The sequence below is a fragment of the Abramis brama genome, assembly GCF_963993115.1.
Source record: "Abramis brama genome assembly, chromosome: 5".
Lineage (NCBI taxonomy): Eukaryota > Metazoa > Chordata > Actinopteri > Cypriniformes > Leuciscidae > Abramis > Abramis brama.
Window position 1 is genome coordinate 2,788,709 of NC_139967.1, and position 18,572 is coordinate 2,807,280.

Consider the following 18,572-nt stretch of genomic DNA (forward strand, 5'->3'; position numbering starts at 1 on the left):
TCAGGTGTTTGTGGATTAGCGCTTGTCGACGGTTCAGGTGTTTGTGGCTTAGCGCTGGTCGACGGTTCAGGTGTTTGTGGATTAGCGCTGGTCGACGGTTCAGGTGTTTGTGGATTAGCGCTGGTCGACGGTTCAGGTGTTTGTGGATTAGCGCTGGTCGACGGTTCAGGTGTTTGTGGATTAGCGCTGGTCGACGGTTCAGGTGTTTGTGGATTAGCGCTGATCGACGGTTCAGGTGTTTGTGGATTAGCGCTTGTCGACGGTTCAGGTGTTTGTGGATTAGCGCTGGTCGACGGTTCAGGTGTTTGTGGATTAGCGCTGGTCGACGGTTCAGGTGTTTGTGGATTAGCGCTGATCGATGGTTCAGGTGTTTGTGGATTAGCGCTGGGCGATGCCTCAGGTGAAACACGGTCAAGTGTTGCTGTGAGATGCGTTACGGTTCTGCTGTGATCTTTGTTTGGAACTATTTTTGCTGCTGAAACAGAACAAAAACAGTCAATATTGTGTCTAAAATGTAAGTGACTTAATTTGAACTGTTTATTGAACTGTTGTATCAAAAGCAATGTCACATTTTCAGTCGTGATGGTACTCAAGAAAACAGCACTCGTCGTGTGAGGTTGCTAAACTGTATCATATGTTAAAAATATTAAAACACATTTTGAATTTTGACACTGGCAGTATGTTGTTAACTGAGTTTAAACTGAGTTTACATTTGTTTGGATTTCTCCTCGAAGATGAAATCATAACTCGAACCCTGTCTATAACAGATGCTTCTAGGCTTTGGTTGTGTAATTCAGTTATATCTCATACTATCTCCATACCGAATTTAACAAACCAATTCTTACTAGAGAATTTCATGAAGAATAAAGTCTTGTCAACTTACCGATGTTTCCCAAAGTCTGCACCTCTCAACAAATTTGATGTCAACCTAAAAAATAAAGACAATTTTGTGCACATGATCATCTACAGTCTTTACATTTTGTAAATACTTTTTGATCAAAACTGTCAACACTGATTTTTATGTCAAGACTCAAAGTTCACAGAAGGAAACAAGAGACGAAACGTTTGGTTATGGAGAAAGAGCAACATACTTTCTGGCCGTCCGATCTTCTAATTCCTTCATAGACACGATCATCATATCCCTGTGTCTTTCCCACTTTATAAAGAGAGGTTAAGTACTCGTAAGTATTCATATAGTAGTGTTGGTTCAGGAAACATGAAGCTCCCTGAAAAACAAACAGCAACAACGTGTTAACATACAGCAAAAAAAAAAAAACGCACCAGTGCAGATCAGGGGTCTCATTTATAAAACTGTGCGTAGGATCCTTACTAAAAGTGTACGTGCGCCCGAAAGCCAAAAATGGCGTACGCAAAAAAATATTCAGACTTATAAAACCGTTCGTACGGCAGAACCTGCGCAGAATTCACTTTATAAATCCCAGTCAGCGGAAGATTGTGCGCACATGCGTCTCCACCCCGAAATAACCATATATGGAGCTTACAACGCCTAGTTTTACTATGCAGATCCTCATCTGCATATCATTTGCATATGATTATTCATCCACGTGATAACGTTTAACGGTTTAAGACTCATTACATTAATAAAAATCAAGTAGTTGCCTATCCTTGCCTTGTTTTTTAATAGCCTACATAAATCAAATAGTGTAAAATACATTTCAGAGAAAGTTTTTCTCAATCTTTTCCACTGGCCGAATTGTATTTTTAATTGATTTATATTTTTAATGTAAACAGATGTGCCTTGGGCATTATTTGCACAAAACTATTTTCTCAGACAATCTGGTATTATCATGATAAGCAATTATCTCTGTGGTTAAAACATTAAAACACAGCACGCCACAGGAAAAGTGTTCAAAAACAATCGCATCCACAACAAATATTTCTATTGATTGAATATAATTTTTTTTTGTAACTTTTCAGTAATGATTTCATGTTAAGTGTTTAACTCCATTAATTTGAATGGCATATTTAATCTAAATGTTTATATCAGAAGTAAAAAATAGTTTAAATCATTATTTTATTTATTTAAACTGCGAGAGTTTCACTAAACGGCCCAACGCGCTCGCTGGCGCGGACATTTAAGAAGGGATGGATATTTGCTTCAAGTGACAGGCTTGGTGCGTGAAATTATATTTGTATTATCTTTCTGTATATGTTTCATTTTCTTTAGATTTTCTGTCTAAAAGTGACAAAAAAGACACTTAACTCCAGCTCACCATCGGTGTCGCCAAACTGCTCCATCTCTAAAACGTTTGTACGCATGGGTCAGAGTTTGCGTGCAGGTGCGCAAATTTTCCTGTCAAGTTTGTTTTTATAAATCACAACTTATGCGTCGGAAGTGGCGTACGCCTCTTTCAGGGCCTGTTTTGTGCGTACGCAACGGTTATAAATGAGACCCCTGGTGAGGAGAATCAAAACCAGAACAACAGATTGAAATGGACATGAATCCAGTGGTACGTGAAACCTCTACTGTAAGTAAAAGTAGCATATATGTTCTCATTAACGTAACCGGAGCAGCAGGGGGCTGTTGCTATACTGAATTGTCTCTAGAACTAAGGGTGTAGAAATCTCTGTTTACTCGCTACAAAAAACTAGACTACAGCACTGCATGATAACTGGACACTCACGCTCTGCTGGCTCTTCTTCGGGAGATAACGCAGTGGCGCTGGTCGATGCCTCAGGTGTTTGTGGATTAGCGCTGGTCGATGGTTCAGGTGTTTGTGGATTAGCGCTGGTCGATGCCTCAGGTGTTTGTGGATTAGCGCTGGTCGATGGTTCAGGTGTTTGTGGATTAGCGCTGGTCGATGCCTCAGGTGTTTGTGGATTAGCGCTGGTCGATGGTTCAGGTGTTTGTGGATTAGCGCTGGTCGATGCCTCAGGTGTTTGTGGATTAGCGCTGGTCGATGGTTCAGGTGTTTGTGGATTAGCGCTGGTCGATGGTTCAGGTGTTTGTGGATTAGCGCTGGTCGACGGTTCAGGTGTTTGTGGATTAGCGCTGGTCGATGCCTCAGGTGTTTGTGGATTAGTGCTGGTCGATGGTTCAGGTGTTTGTGGATTAGCGCTGGTCGATGCCTCAGGTGTTTGTGGATTAGCGCTGGTCGATGGTTCAGGTGTTTGTGGATTAGCGCTGGTCGATGGTCCAGGTGTTTGTGGATTAGCGCTGGTCGGTGGTCGAGGTGTTTGTGGATTAGCGCTGGTCGGTGGTCCAGGTGTTTGTGGATTAGCGCTGGTCGACGGTTCAGGTGTTTGTGGATTAGCGCTGATCGACGGTCCAGGTGTTTGTGGATTAGCGCTGGTCGATGCCTCAGGTGTTTGTGGATTAGCGCTGGTCGATGCCTCAGGTGTTTGTGGATTAGCGCTGGTCGATGGTTCAGGTGTTTGTGGATTAGCGCTGGTCGATGGTTCAGGTGTTTGTGGATTAGCGCTGGTCGATGGTTCAGGTGTTTGTGGATTAGCGCTGGTCGATGGTTCAGGTGTTTGTGGATTAGCGCTGGTCGATACCTCAGGTGTTTGTGGATTAGCGCTGGTCGATGGTTCTGGTGTTTGTGGATTAGCGCTGGTCGATGCCTCAGGTGTTTGTGGATTAGCGCTGGTCGATGCCTCAGGTGTTTGTGGATTAGCGCTGGTCGACGGTTCAGGTGTTTGTGGATTAGCGCTGATTGATGGTTCAGGTGTTTGTGGATTAGCGCTGGTCGACGCCTCAGGTGTTTGTGGATTAGCGCTGGTCGATGCCTCAGGTGTTTGTGGATTAGCGCTGGTCGATGCCTCAGGTGTTTGTGGATTAGCGCTGGTTGATGGTTCAGGTGTTTGTGGATTAGCGCTGGTCGATGGTTCAGGTGTTTGTGGATTAGCGCTGGTCGATGGTTCAGGTGTTTGTGGATTACCGCTGATTGACGGTTCAGGTGTTTGTGGATTAGCGCTGGTCGACGGTTCAGGTGTTTGTGGATTAGCGCTGGTCGATGGTTCAGGTGTTTGTGGATTAGCGCTGGTCGATGCCTCAGGTGTTTGTGGATTAGCGCTGGTCGATGGTTCTGGTGTTTGTGGATTAGCGCTGGTCGATGGTTCAGGTGTTTGTGGATTAGCGCTGGTCAATGGTTCAGGTGTTTGTGGATTAGCGCTGGTCGATGGTTCAGGGTTTTTTTTCTTCTTTTTTTTATTTTTTCTTTTTTTGGTCGATGGTTCAGGTGTTTGTGGATTAGCGCTGGTCGATGCCTCAGGTGTTTGTGGATTAGCGCTGGTCGACGGTCCAGGTGTTTGTGGATTAGCGCTGGTCGGTGGTCCAGGTGTTTGTGGATTAGCGCTGGTCGATGGTTCAGGTGTTTGTGGATTAGCGCTGGTCGATGGTTCAGGTGTTTGTGGATTAGCGCTGATTGATGGTTCAGGTGTTTGTGGATTAGCGCTGGTCGACGCCTCAGGTGTTTGTGGATTAGCGCTGGTCGATGGTTCAGGTGTTTGTGGATTAGCGCTGGTCGATGCCTCAGGTGTTTGTGGATTAGCGCTGGTCGATGGTTCTGGTGTTTGTGGATTAGCGCTGGTCGATGGTTCAGGTGTTTGTGGATTAGCGCTGGTCAATGGTTCAGATGTTTGTGGATTAGCGCTGGTCGATGCCTCAGGTGTTTGTGGATTAGCGCTGGTCGATGGTTCAGGGTTTTTTTTCTTCTTTTTTTTCTTTTTTCTTTTTTTGGTCGATGGTTCTGGTGTTTGTGGATTAGCGCTGGTCGATGGTTCAGGTGTTTGTGGATTAGCGCTGGTCAATGGTTCAGATGTTTGTGGATTAGCGCTGGTCGATGCCTCAGGTGTTTGTGGATTAGCGCTGGTCGACGGTCCAGGTGTTTGTGGATTAGCGCTGGTCGGTGGTCCAGGTGTTTGTGGATTAGCGCTGGTCGACGGTTCAGGTGTTTGTGGATTAGCGCTGATTGATGGTTCAGGTGTTTGTGGATTAGCGCTGGTCGATGCCTCAGGTGTTTGTGGATTAGCGCTGGTCGATGGTTCAGGTGTTTGTGGATTAGCGCTGGTCGACGCCTCAGGTGTTTGTGGATTAGCGCTGGTCGACGGTTCAGGTGTTTGTGGATTAGCGCTGGTCGACGCCTCAGGTGTTTGTGGATTAGCGCTGGTCGACGCCTCAGGTGTTTGTGGATTAGCGCTGGTCGACGGTTCAGGTGTTTGTGGATTAGCGCTGGTCGACGCCTCAGGTGTTTGTGGATTAGCGCTGGTCGACGCCTCAGGTGTTTGTGGATTAGCGCTGGTCGACGCCTCAGGTGTTTGTGGATTAGCGCTGGTCGACGGTTCAGGTGTTTGTGGATTAGCGCTGGTCGATGCCTCAGGTGAAACACGGTCAAGTGTTGCTGTGAGATGCGTTACGGTTCTGCTGTGATCTTGGTTTGGAAATATTTTTGCGGCTGAAACAGAACAAAAACAGTCAATATTGTGTCTAAAATGTAAGTGACTTAATTTGAACTGTTTATTGAACTGTTGTATCAAAAGCAATGTCACATTTTCAGTCGTGATGGTACTCAAGAAAACAGCACTCGTCGTGTGAGGTTGCTAAACTGTATCATATGTTAAAAATATTAAAACACATTTTGAATTTTGACACTGGCAGTATGTTGTTAACTGAGTTTAAACTGAGTTTACATTTGTTTGGATTTCTCCTCGAGAGGCTGCGCGAGCCTCAACAGCGCAACCTTGTTACCATCACTAATAGCCTAACGTTACTTATCCACTATCAATCGCAACTTACAATAAATATAATACAATCAGAATCATTCTCTCATTTTAGTGATTCCCTAGTTTGTTTGTTTTTTGTTATTAACGTTCAGGCTACTTGTCCGGTCGGGCAAGTAAAATTCTCTTTTACTTGTCCCTTCAAAAAATCCACTTGTCCCGGACAAGCGTTAATGTCGAGCCCGTCAGGTCCTGTTGTTAGCACCGTATATATTTTTAAATTATGCTCCATGAAGTTAAAATATGGAGACACAAATATTAAGCAAAAAAATGGAAACTCGTATATTAAGGTGGTGATGAAAAATGTACTACCAAGTCAAATTGCGTTTGTTACCTTTTACTACCTTTCAAGGGCCTTAATTTTGGTAGATTCTTTTTACCTTTTACTATCGCGCGGACACCCTGAATAGTTTTCATAGATTCGATGAGCAAATCCACAATCCAGGGATGATCTGTCATGTTCTCTGAAGTCAAGTAGTCTTTTGCAGCAGCAAGCCGACGTTCTGTGAAAGTTTTCAGAAGAGAGCGGATTAATCACGTTTGACCTTTCTGTAGAAGGCTACACGTAAGGTGAATGTTACCATTAAATACAAAGCATTTGTTGCTGTTACTATGACATGAACATTTAATCACTGCTAACATTCATTATCAGTCCCCCGTGTTTTACACTTTGCTCATTCGTCAACAAGGTTTGACACTTATCATTTTACTGTCACTTTATGTGTCAGAGCTTTACATGTTTTCCAAGCAATGTTATTTCCTCTTCGTTCTTGTTATCGAACTTACCTTTTCTCAGACTTGCCAGTAAAGATCTTAGAGCACTGTATTCGTAGAGCATATTCCTCCCCTCCGTGTGTTCAATTCCTGCAAGCAATACATTTCCAGTGTTTAGTAAAACATCACCAGTCATCACCAGTCATCAGTGTTCAAAAAGCCAACTCACTTTCAAGGTCTTTTTCGCCAATGTGTGCATATTTTATATGCAGGGTTTCTGGGTTGATCAGTATCAGTCTCTTGAGTACTGGGTATAAAAAACCAATATCCGAGCAGTGACGCACTGCAACCAAGATTTGGCTCATGATGAGGTTCACTGTCTCTTCAGTCAGGCTCCCTCCGTTTCTTCTGATGAACTCACTCCAGGTCACATAGGCAGGAAGATGTTCCATTATCAGGATGCTTTGGTCTTTCAAGAAGAAACGCTCATATAACCGTATGAAATGGTCGCAAGTTGGAGCCTTTTGCATTTTCAGCAATGTAGTTCCCTCTTCAACAAACTCAGGCTGAAGAAAAGAGATTGACAAAACATTCGCTAATTTCAAATCTCCAAATTAAAGAGTGAGGGAAATGAAAGATGAAAGCATTAGCTATGTTTCCATCAGCCTGTTTTTATGCACTTTTTGAAGTCTCGCATCAGAAACGTGACGGAAACGGCAAATGAGAAAAAAATCCCTCAAGTCGCAAAAAAGTTCACACACTCGCTTGAGGTGGTTTTTGACTTGTGCGAAAAAGGATTAATGCGAATATTGGGAGATGGAAACGCATTTGCCAAATTAATTTGATTTATATTGAACTACTGAAAATAAAACCCTTGTAAGCACATCACACTTAAACCACAGGGTTGTTAAAGGTCGTCCCTGCTCGATATGACAGTTTCACTTTACAAACTGTCTTTAAGTTGTCTGTTAATAAAATGCATTCAAATGCTACTTCGTTTGCTTGTGTTACTGCTCTTGTTTTCTGACCTGATATTAAGGATGAAAACACATCAAAATAACATTAAGCGAGTGACTACTTGTCGTGTGGCTGAGCAGTGTAGCGAAAGGATAATCATATTATCCTTACTTGTATTAACATACAAAAATACACAAAGAGAAAACAGCTCTCAGGCGGGAACTGACTCTCACCGTTCTCTTAAAGGTTGGATCAGCAATTTCAGGCCTAAACATAAATGATCACATTCATCTAATCTTTCCTAACTCCCTAGGATCTCAGAGCCTAGGCTGCCTACAGAGACGCGTTTTTTTGACGGCCTGCTTATGGGGCGGACAGCTAGCGGATCGTTAGGAAAGATTAGATGAATGTGATCATTTATGTTTGGGCCTGAAATCGCTGATACAACCTTTAAAGCAGTCGCTCATTGAATCGAACGACACACATCACTACTGTTTTGCTGATGGTGTTTCATTTACTGTTGGTTACTAGGTTACCCAATACCACGTCGTCCGCTCAAACAACCTGATGGAAACCCAGCTACTGGGAAAACTTTACATGAAGTCTATAACAGATGCTTCTAGGCTTTGGTTGTGTAATTCAGTTATATCGCATACTATCTCCATACCGAATTTAACAAACCAATTCTTACTAGAGAATTTCATGACGAATAAAGTCTTGTCAACTTACCGATGTTTCCCAAAGTCTGCACCTCTCAACAAATTTGATGTCAACCTAAAAAATAAAGACAATTTTGTGCACATGATCATCTACAGTCTTTACATTTTGTAAATACTTTTTGATCAAAACTGTCAACACTGATTTTATGTCAAGACTCAAAGTTCACAGAAGGAAACAAGAGACGAAACGTTTGGTTATGGAGAAAGAGCAACATACTTTCTGGCCGTCCGATCTTCTAATTCCTTCATAGACACGATCATCATATCCCTGTTTCTTTCCCACTTTATAAAGAGACCGAAAGTGTTCATATAGTAGTGTTGGTTCAGGAAACATTAAGCTCACTGAAAAACAAACAGCAACAACGTGTTAACATACAGCATGAGACTGAACGCACCATTGCAGAAACCTCTACTGTAAGTAAAAGTAGCATATATGTTCTCATTAACGTAACCGGAGCAGCAGGGGGCTGTTGCTATACTGAATTGTCTCTAGAACTAAGGGTGTAGAAATCTCTGTTTACTCGCTACAAAAAACTAGACTACAGCACTGCATGATAACTGGACACTCACGCTCTGCTGGCTCTTCTTCGGGAGATAACGCAGCGGCGCTGGTCGATGGTTCAGGTGTTTGTGGATTAGCGCTGGTCGATGCCTCAGGTGTTTGTGGATTAGCACTGGTCGATGGTTCAGGTGTTTGTGGATTAGCGCTGGTCGATGGTTCAGGTGTTTGTGGATTAGCGCTGGTCGATGGTTCAGGTGTTTGTGGATTAGCGCTGGTCGACGGTTCAGGTGTTTGTGGATTAGCGCTGGTCGACGGTTCAGGTGTTTGTGGATTAGCACTGATCGATGGTTCAGGGGTTTGTGGATTAGTGCTGGTCGATGCCTCAGGTGTTTGTGGATTAGCGCTGGTCGATGGTTCAGGTGTTTGTGGATTAGCACTGTTCGATGCCTCAGGTGTTTGTGGATTAGCGCTGGTCGATGGTTCAGGTGTTTGTGGATTAGCGCTGGTCGATGGTTCAGGTGTTTGTGAATTAGCGCTGGTCGATGGTTCAGGTGTTTGTAGATTAGCGCTGGTCGATGCCTCAGGTGTTTGTGAATTAGCGCTGGTCGATGGTTCAGGTGTTTGTGGATTAGCGCTGGTCGATGGTTCAGGTGTTTGTGAATTAGCGCTGGTCGATGGTTCAGGTGTTTGTGGATTAGCGCTGGTCGATGGTTCAGGTGTTTGTGAATTAGCGCTGGTCGATGGTTCAGGTGTTTGTGGATTAGCGCTGGTCGATGGTTCAGGTGTTTGTGAATTAGCGCTGGTCGATGGTTCAGGTGTTTGTGGATTAGCGCTGGTCGATGGTTCAGGTGTTTGTGGATTAGCGCTGGTCAATGGTTCAGGTGTTTGTGGATTAGCGCTGGTCGATGCCTCAGGTGTTTGTGGATTAGCGCTGGTCGATGGTTCAGGTGTTTGTGGATTAGCGCTGGTCGATGCCTCAGGTGTTTGTGGATTAGCGCTGGTCGATGGTTCAGGTGTTTGTGGATTAGCGCTGGTCGATGGTTCAGGTGTTTGTGGATTAGCGCTGGTCGATGGTTCAGGTGTTTGTGGATTAGCGCTGTTCGATGCCTCAGGTGTTTGTGGATTAGCGCTGGTCGATGGTTCAGGTGTTTGTGAATTAGCGCTGGTCGATGGTTCAGGTGTTTGTGGATTAGCGCTGGTCGATGGTTCAGGTGGTTGTGAATTAGCGCTGGTCGATGGTTCAGGTGTTTGTGGATTAGCGCTGGTCGATGCCTCAGGTGGTTGTGAATTAGCGCTGGTCGATGGTTCAGGTGTTTGTGGATTAGCGCTGGTCGATGGTTCAGGGGTTTGTGGATTAGCGCTGGTCGATGGTTCAGGTGGTTGTGAATTAGCGCTGGTCGATGGTTCAGGTGTTTGTGGATTAGCGCTGGTCGATGGTTCAGGTGTTTGTGGATTAGCGCTGGTCGATGCCTCAGGTGTTTGTGGATTAGCGCTGGTCGATGCCTCAGGTGTTTGTGGATTAGCGCTGGTCGATGGTTCAGGTGTTTGTGGATTAGCGCTGGTCGATGGTTCAGGTGTTTGTGGATTAGCGCTGTTCGATGGTTCAGATGTTTGTGGATTAGCGCTGGTCGATGCCTCAGGTGTTTGTGGATTAGCGCCGGTCGATGCCTCAGGTGTTTGTGGATTAGCGCTGGTCGATGGTTCAGGGGTTTGTGGATTAGCGCTGTTCGATGCCTCAGGGGTTTGTGGATTAGCGCTGGTCGATGGTTCAGGTGTTTGTGGATTAGCGCTGGTCGACGCCTCAGGTGTTTGTGGATTAGCGCTGTTCGATGCCTCAGGGGTTTGTGGATTAGCGCCGGTTGATGGTTCAGGTGTTTGTGGATTAGCGCTGTTCGATGCCTCAGGTGTTTGTGGATTAGCGCTGGTCGATGGTTCAGGTGTTTGTGGATTAGCGCCGGTCGATGCCTCAGGTGTTTGTGGATTAGCGCTGGTCGATGCCTCAGGTGTTTGTGGATTAGCGCTGGTCGATGCCTCAGGTGTTTGTGGATTAGCGCCGGTCGATGCCTCAGGTGTTTGTGGATTAGCGCTGGTCGATGCCTCAGGTGTTTGTGGATTAGCGCTGGTCGATGGTTCACTGCTGCTAGTCATTCCTTCAGACTGCATGTAGCCTAAGGAAAAATTAAAACTAACATCAGAAACATCAGGCTGAAACAGACATGAATCAGAGTGGTAATAACCAGACTCACAAACTAAACAATAAGTGTAGGCTATTGATTGACAGAACATTTGGTAGCCTAACTAAACACTATTTTATTTAGTTTATAGAGTTTAGTGACAGCATAGTGCAATAATTGGTATAGGCTACTGCTTTTAATATTGCTAGATACAAATTTTACAATTTCTTTAATTCTTTTAATTTCTTAATTTCAATTTCTTTTAATTCTTGTGGTTTTATTCCGATCTTGATTCAGTTTGGATTAAAATCTCAAACCTATGATATTCTCTGATTTAGATATCTGCACCTGATCATTACAATTATTCAAATTCTCTGTGTTAAGCACGATGGTATAGCATATCACACTGAAGTAGGCTGCTTTAAAATTAAAATGTATTTCAAATAAAAGTTTTTCTTTTGGCAAAATTACATTTCCTTAATACACTCTTATCAGAATAATTTTTTCTACCTTTATAAAGGGCATTTTCCCTGTAATTTTATTAAATGTATGCTTCATCTTTCATTTCAAATTCTTAAATCTGATCAATAAATTCAATTAGAATAATAGGACACTATTTGGCTGTATCATTAAATTGTAACTTGTCTTTCTGTTGTTATTTTGTAGATGTCTGTTACAACTAGGCTTAAATGTAATTCAAGATACATACGTTAGTAAAACCATGGTTAAACTGTGGTAATACAACCAATTTGTGGTAACTTTACATGAACCATGGTTTAAAAAAAAAATCATTAAGAATATACATTTTCATGTGGAACACAGATTCGGGACAGATTTTGGACGAAAAATTTACTACCAAGTCAAGTTGCGTTTGTTACCTTTTACTACCTTTCAAGGGCCTTAATTTTGGTAGATTCTTTTTATTACCTTTTACTACCGCGCGGACACCCTGAATAGTTTTCATAGATTCGATGAGCAAATCCTCAATCCAGGGATGATCTGTCATGTTCTCTGAAGTCAAGTAGACTTTTGCAGCAGCAAGCCTTTGTTCTGTGAAAGTTTTCAGAAGAAAGCGGATTAATCACATTTGACCTTTCTGTAGAAGGCTACACGTAAGGTGAATGTTACCATTAAATACAAAGCATTTGTTGCTGTTACTATGACATGAACATTTAATCACTGCTAACATTCATTATCAGTCCCCCCGTGTTTTACACTTTGCTCATTCGTCAACAAGGTTTGACACTTTATATCATTTTACTGTCACTTTATGTGTCAGAGCTTTATATGTTTTCCAAGCAATGTTATTTCCACTTCGTTCTTGTTATCGAACTTACCTTTTCTCCGACTTGCCAGTACAGATAGAGCACTGTTTTCATAGAACACATTTTCCGTGTTTTCAATTCCTGCAAACAATACATTTCCAGTGTTTAGTAAAACATCACCAGTCATCAGTCATCAGTGATCTGTGTTCAAAAAGCCAACTCACTTTTAAGGTCTTTTTCGCCAATGTGTGCATATTTTATATGCAGGGTTTCTGGGTTGATCAGTATCAGTCTCTTGAGTACTGGGTATAAAAGATCATTATCCGAGCAGTGATGCACTGCAACCAAGATTTGTCTCATGATGAGGTTCACTGTCTCTTCAGTCAGGCGCCCTCCGTTTCTTCTGATGAACTCACTCCAGGTCACATAGGCAGGAAGATGTTCCATTATCAGGATGCTTTGGTCTTTCAAGATGAAACGCTCATATAACCGTATGAAATGGTCGCAAGTTGGAGCCTTTTGCATTTTCCGCAATGTAGTTCCCTCTTCAACAAACTCAGGCTGAAGAAAAGAGATTGACAAAACATTCGCTAATTTCAAATCTCCAAATTAAAGAGTGAGGGAAATGAAAGATGAAAGCATTAGCTATGTTTCCATCAGCCTGTTTTTATGCACTTTTTGAAGTCTCGCATCAGAAACGCGATGGAAACGGCAAATGAGAAAAAAATCCCTCAAGTCGCAAAAAAGTTCACACACTCGCTTGAGGAGGTTTTTGACTTGTGCGAAAAAGGATTAATGCGAATATTGGGAGATGGAAACGCATTTGCCAAATTAATTCGATTTATATGGAACTATTGAAAATAAAACCACTGTAAGCATATGACACTTAAAACAGACCATATTTATACGGTTGTTAAAGGTCGTCCCTGCTCGATATGACAGTTTCACTTTACAAACTTCTACGTTCTGTCTTTAAGTTGTCTGTTAATAAAATGCATTCAAATGCTACGTCGTTTGCTTGTGTTACTGCTCTTGTTTTCTGACCTGATATTAAGGATGAAAACACATCAAAATAACATTAAGCGAGTGACTACTTGTCGTGTGGCTGAGCAGTGTAGCGAAAGGATAATCATATTATCCTTACTTGTATTAACATACAAAAATACACAAAGAGAAAACAGCTCTCAGGCGGGAACTGACTCTCACCGTTCTCTTAAAGGTTGGATCAGCGATTTCAGGCCTAAACATAAATGATCACATTCATCTAATCTTTCCTAACGATCCGCTAGCTGCCCGCCCCATAAGCATGGCATCAAAAAAACGCGTCTCTGTAGGCAGCCTAGGCTCTGAGATATGCACACAAAAACAATTGGTTTCACCAACCACTCAAAACCAAAATAAATAGTGTTCCAACCAATCACCGACAGGAGGAGGGTGTTGTGAGGTTTTGCGCTCGTGTTTTGCGCTCGTGCAAAACCTCACAACACCCACAAAACACAACTGTTTTTGTGTGCAGATGATCGTTGCAACGGAAGCGAATCAATCAAAACTAACTTTAGCTGGAAAATAACTTTATTAAAGAACCGCTATAAAGCCAAAACAATCTTACCTTAAATTATACGTTTATCTCTGTAAAGCTGCTTTGAAACAATCTACATTGTTAAAAGCGCTATATAAATGAAGATCACTTGACTTGACTTGCAGATCTCAGAGCCTAGGCTGCCTACAGAGACGCGTTTTTTTGACAGCTAGCGGATCGTTAGGAAAGATTAGATGAATGTGATCATTTATGTTTGGGCCTGAAATCGCTGATACAACCTTTAAAGCAGTCGCTCATTGAGTCGAACGACACACATCACTACTGTTTCGCTGACGGTGTTTCATTTACTGTTACCAATACCACGTCGTCCGCTCAAACAACCTGATGGAAACCCAGCTACTGGGAAAACTTTACATGAACTCTATAACAGATGCTTCTAGGCTTTGGTTGTGTAATTCAGTTATATCTCATACATACCGAATTTAACAAACCAATTCTTACTAGAGAATTTCATGAAGAATAAAGTCTTGTCAACTTACCGATGTTTCCCAAAGTCTGCACCTCTCAACAAATTTGATGTCAACCTAAAAAATAAAGATTAAAACTGTCAACACTGATTTTTATGTCAAGACTCAAAGTTCACAGAAGGAAACAAGAGATGAAACGTTTGGTTATGGAGAAAGAGCAACATACTTTCTGGCCGTCCGATCTTCTAATTCCTTCATAGACACGATCATCATATCCCTGTTTCTTTCCCACTTTATAAAGAGACCGAAAGTGTTGATATAGTTGTGTCGGTTCAGGAAACATTAAGCTCACTGAAAAACAAACAGCAACAACGTGTTAACATACAGCATGAGACTGAACACACCAGTGCAGATCAGGTGAGGAGCCAGTATGAGTGGAGATTACAAACAAAACCAGAACAACAGATTGAAATGGACATGAATCCAGTGGTACGTGAAACCTCTACTGTAAGTAAAAGTAGCATATATGTTCTCATTAACGTAACCGGAGCAGCAGGGGGCTGTTGCTATACTGAATTGTCTCTAGAACTAAGGGTGTAGAAATCTCTGTTTACTCGCTACAAAAAACTAGACTACAGCACTGCATGATAACTGGACACTCACGCTCTGCTGGCTCTTCTTCGGGAGATAACGCAGCGGCGCTGGTCGATGGTTCAGGTGTTTGTGGATTAGCGCTGGTCGATGGTTCAGGTGTTTGTGGATTAGCGCTGGTCGATGGTTCAGGTGTTTGTGGATTAGCGCTGGTCGATGGTTCAGGTATTTGTGGATTAGCGCTGGTCGATGGTTCAGGTGTTTGTGGATTAGCGCTGATCGATGGTTCAGGTGTTTGTGGATTAGCGCTGGTCGATGGTTCAGGTGTTTGTGGATTAGCGCTGGTCGATGGTTCACTGCTGCTAGTCATTCCTTCAGACTGCATGTAGCCTAAGGAAAAATTAAAACTAACATCAGAAACATCAGGCTGAAACAGACATGAATCAGGGTGGTAATAACCAGACTCACAAACTAAACAATAAGTGTAGGCTATTGATTGACAGAACATTTGGTAGCCTAACTAAACACTATTTTATTTAGTTTATAGAGTTTAGTGACAGCATAGTGCAATAATTGGTATAGGCTACTGCTTTTAAAGGAGAACTCTGGTCAATTTTAACATTGAGCTAATTTTTTGGTAAATTTGGAGTGCTGTCAGTACAGAGAACAACGACAAGTCCACAGTAGTCGATTGTCGAGTTCTCCACTGTTGCTTAGTTACCTATGATCACAACTTGACAATAGACTACTGTGGACTTTGACCGTAAACAGGATGTAAATACAGGTATGAGCGCTGGCTGAATTAACTTCATTTTTATTCATATCTTTCACATCTACTGCAGTCAGATTCACCGTGTTCACTCTGAAGGAATCACTCACATTGGCTGTGCACTTGTAATGACACATCAAGGATGTTAAGAGGCTAAAAGCAGGTTTAAAACTTGCCCCATTGAAGTCAACAGGGTGCAAATTTTAAAAAGAGGATAACACGGTGTAGGCAACACCGATTTTTGTCGGTGATGAAGACGTTGATACAATTAGAATGCATAACACATCAAACAAAAATAGGGAAATTATGATAATATTACTAAATAGTATTTACTTTACCAAACAAAACAGATAATCAAGTAGGTAATTAGTTAAATTTGTTAACATGAACTAATGAACTGCACTTCTACACCATTTATTAATCTTAGTTCATATTAATTTCAGAATTTACTAAAACATTATTAAAATCAAAAGTTGTATGTGTTAACATTAGTTAATGCACTGACTGTGACATAACATGAACAAACAATTAAAAGTTGTATTATTATTAACTAAGATTAACAAACAGGCCTACAGTAGCCTAACAAATGTTTTGCTCATGATAGTTAATATAAATAATAAACAAATGAACCTTATTGTAAAGTGGACTTTGAAATCAAAGGTATAAATTCCTTACAATTTAGAGCTGGACATGGACTTCAAATGACCTTTCACTAGATGTAACGTTATTTCCCCAAGCTAATAACACTTGCTTTGGCCTTGGACAAAAACGAATGACATTGTCAGACTCAGACTCAGACTCATGCGGCTGCAATTAAGTTATACTTTTATGATTGTTAAGCATAACGCACATGCTGCCGCAACTTTTACAGTAGCATGGTAGGATAAATGTAACTTTTCCGTATTAGCTTAATGTTAACTTACCTGCTGCCCGTGCAATCTGAAAACTCCCGGCGAACCGCTGCGAACTTAGCGCTGCAAAGGAAACTCCGCCTGCCCCTTCACCTCTGCCCAAAGCCCGTGCACTCCTTGTCCTCTGGGCTTAAATGTATAATTCAAGATACATACGTTAGCAGCTAGTAAAACCATGGTTAAACTGTGGTAATGCAATTTGTGGTAACGTTACATGAACCATGGTTTTAAAAAAATCATTAGGAATATACATTTTCATTTGGAATCCAGATTCGGGACAGATTTTGGACGAAATTCGGCACAACACATGATTTTGGGCCATCGTTGTCCCATTCACATCTTTTTGGCAACCTGGGACTGTTATTTCTGCATATGAGTTTTGATTTGTATTAATGTTAACGTTACCTGTCGTGTTCTGAGGCGCATCTGTTGAGCTGCTGCTGGGGTTTCTCTCAAATATAGCGGTGATACACCGGTTAATGAAATATATCCCATGCAACATGTTGCCTTTTATCTAAATAAAACAATTTAAACAATTGTATCTGGATATCTGTATTCTTCTTCTTTCAGGTTTTAATGGCGGTTGTTGAATATTATTTGTATCTGGATACTGCTATAAGTTATTTCACTGCTGTCAGTGTTTGTTGCTCTATGTGTTGCTTAGCAACCTAAACTTGGAACTATTCGGCTAAGTCGTGACGTAACCACTCTCCGATAATACTGCTTCTTCCGGGTCCAAAGGCCGGGTGTTCTGTGGCTCTGTCCAACCTTGTCAGATTTTACTGATTTTTATTTTATTTTTTATATACTGTCTATGGATTTTACTACCGTAGCGCAAAATAATAGCCATATCTATCGGTTCATCCTACCACATCGTAAAATCCTACTGTGCGTTTCTGCTTCGCGTCTGTGACCACATAGAATACTTGTGCAGTGTAACTTTACCGAATATCCTTAACGTTAGACCATGGTTCACGCTCTCACGCCACACATCCATTTTCTCACGCACAGAAAAAGCGCGAAGCAAAAGAGGACACGGAGACCGAGACAGACTAGACAGAGCAGGTTACTTATGATATAAAAAAAATCTCAGCTCTCAGATTCTGTCAAGTTTATTACGAAATTCAAACAATAAATACCGTTTTGGCGCTTGTAAATGTGACGTGACAGATCCCTAGCGGCACGTGACCCGATCATCTCTACTAGCTAATAGTAAATAAACACGAATGAACAGTTGAAAGATACAGTACAACTTACCGAAATGTATATTCCTCATACATAATATCGACCAATCAATCAAACAAAGGGGTCAATAAAACAGCTGGAGAACAATTATGTCACATAACATTTACCTCAGGAAAGCCATTTAATGACCATAATAGGCTAAAAAAAAAAGAGCTATAGAGAGTATTTTGCTAGATATGTGTACTATATTACATATTTATTATATTTTTACTTATATCATTAAATAAAGTTGTTATTATAATAAAAAAACGCATTATATTCAATTTGAGTTATTGTTAACCTTAAATAATACTGCCAGCTGATAGGGCTCTCTGTATGTTTACAGCATTAGGTGAGTAGTTTTTTTCTTGAGAAAAATTAATGCCTATCTTGTGTACCTAATATTTATCCAAATGAGTCCATATTAAATCAAATCACAATAATTGAATTGAAATAATAAAAAAGCGTAGCTTACCAGAAATTGTACCATGTAAACATTTTAACATGTTGTCACTAAACTTAATAAAATCTCATAAATCCCCCCCCCCCCCCCCCCCCCCCCATAAATCTCACTCCAAGCTAAACTCAAAAGGCAGCTATGTGATTTTACAGTGCAAAATACCTCATCAGATTGTCCTACCAGTGCGAAATAAACTGTAGGATGATTTTAAAAAACAGAATCAGAATTCCTCACAATGAATAAAATCAGTGAAATGCAAAATCAGAATACCACGTAAACCTCCAATAATTAAATATCTTAAATAAAACAAATATTTTTATGCATTTAATCTCACTTTATTGACAAATGTACTTGCTGCTGACCTTCAATGATTCAGTTAAACTGAAAGGATCTTCAGTTAGAAAATATAGAACATTAGCCCAAGGATAAAACATTTTTGTTATAAAAAAACAAGAAAAAACATGCCCAGCCCAGGTGAGAAGTAACGCAAAAGTTATGTAACTCATTACTTTCCTTTAAAAGGAACTAAGGTTGCCC

The 18,572-nt window shown here is 41.5% G+C and overlaps 2 protein-coding genes and 1 long non-coding RNA gene across 3 annotated transcripts; all 3 read right to left on the bottom strand.

Annotated features, from left to right (window-relative positions):
- Window positions 1–312: 312 nt before the first annotated feature.
- Window positions 313–8,466, bottom strand: LOC311083047 (uncharacterized protein; the record flags this gene model as incomplete). The annotated part of the gene is made up of 9 exons (XM_084114297.1): window positions 313–475; window positions 884–928; window positions 1,092–1,226; window positions 2,646–5,417; window positions 6,123–6,245; window positions 6,529–6,606; window positions 6,686–7,022; window positions 8,143–8,187; window positions 8,350–8,466. The coding sequence occupies 7 exons, from the start codon at window positions 8,464–8,466 to the stop codon at window positions 1,159–1,161; spliced, it is 3,540 nt and encodes a 1,179-aa protein (XP_083970423.1). The 3' UTR covers window positions 313–475; window positions 884–928; window positions 1,092–1,158.
- A 2,148-nt stretch (window positions 8,467–10,614) lies between these two features.
- Window positions 10,615–12,197, bottom strand: LOC311084099. The gene is made up of 3 exons (XR_014606429.1): window positions 12,146–12,197; window positions 11,736–11,858; window positions 10,615–10,802 (listed from the first exon to the last, which is right to left on the bottom strand). It is a non-coding gene; the product is annotated as an uncharacterized lncRNA (long non-coding RNA).
- Window positions 12,198–12,280: 83 nt separating this feature from the next.
- On the bottom strand, window positions 12,281–16,468 carry LOC311083048 (serine/threonine-protein kinase prk-2-like; the record flags this gene model as incomplete). Its single annotated transcript, XM_084114298.1, has 5 exons — window positions 16,364–16,468; window positions 14,744–15,061; window positions 14,307–14,431; window positions 14,153–14,197; window positions 12,281–12,634 (listed from the first exon to the last, which is right to left on the bottom strand). Exons 2-5 carry the CDS (start codon window positions 15,054–15,056, stop codon window positions 12,281–12,283), a joined length of 837 nt encoding a protein of 278 aa, XP_083970424.1. The 5' UTR covers window positions 15,057–15,061; window positions 16,364–16,468.
- Window positions 16,469–18,572: the final 2,104 nt, after the last annotated feature.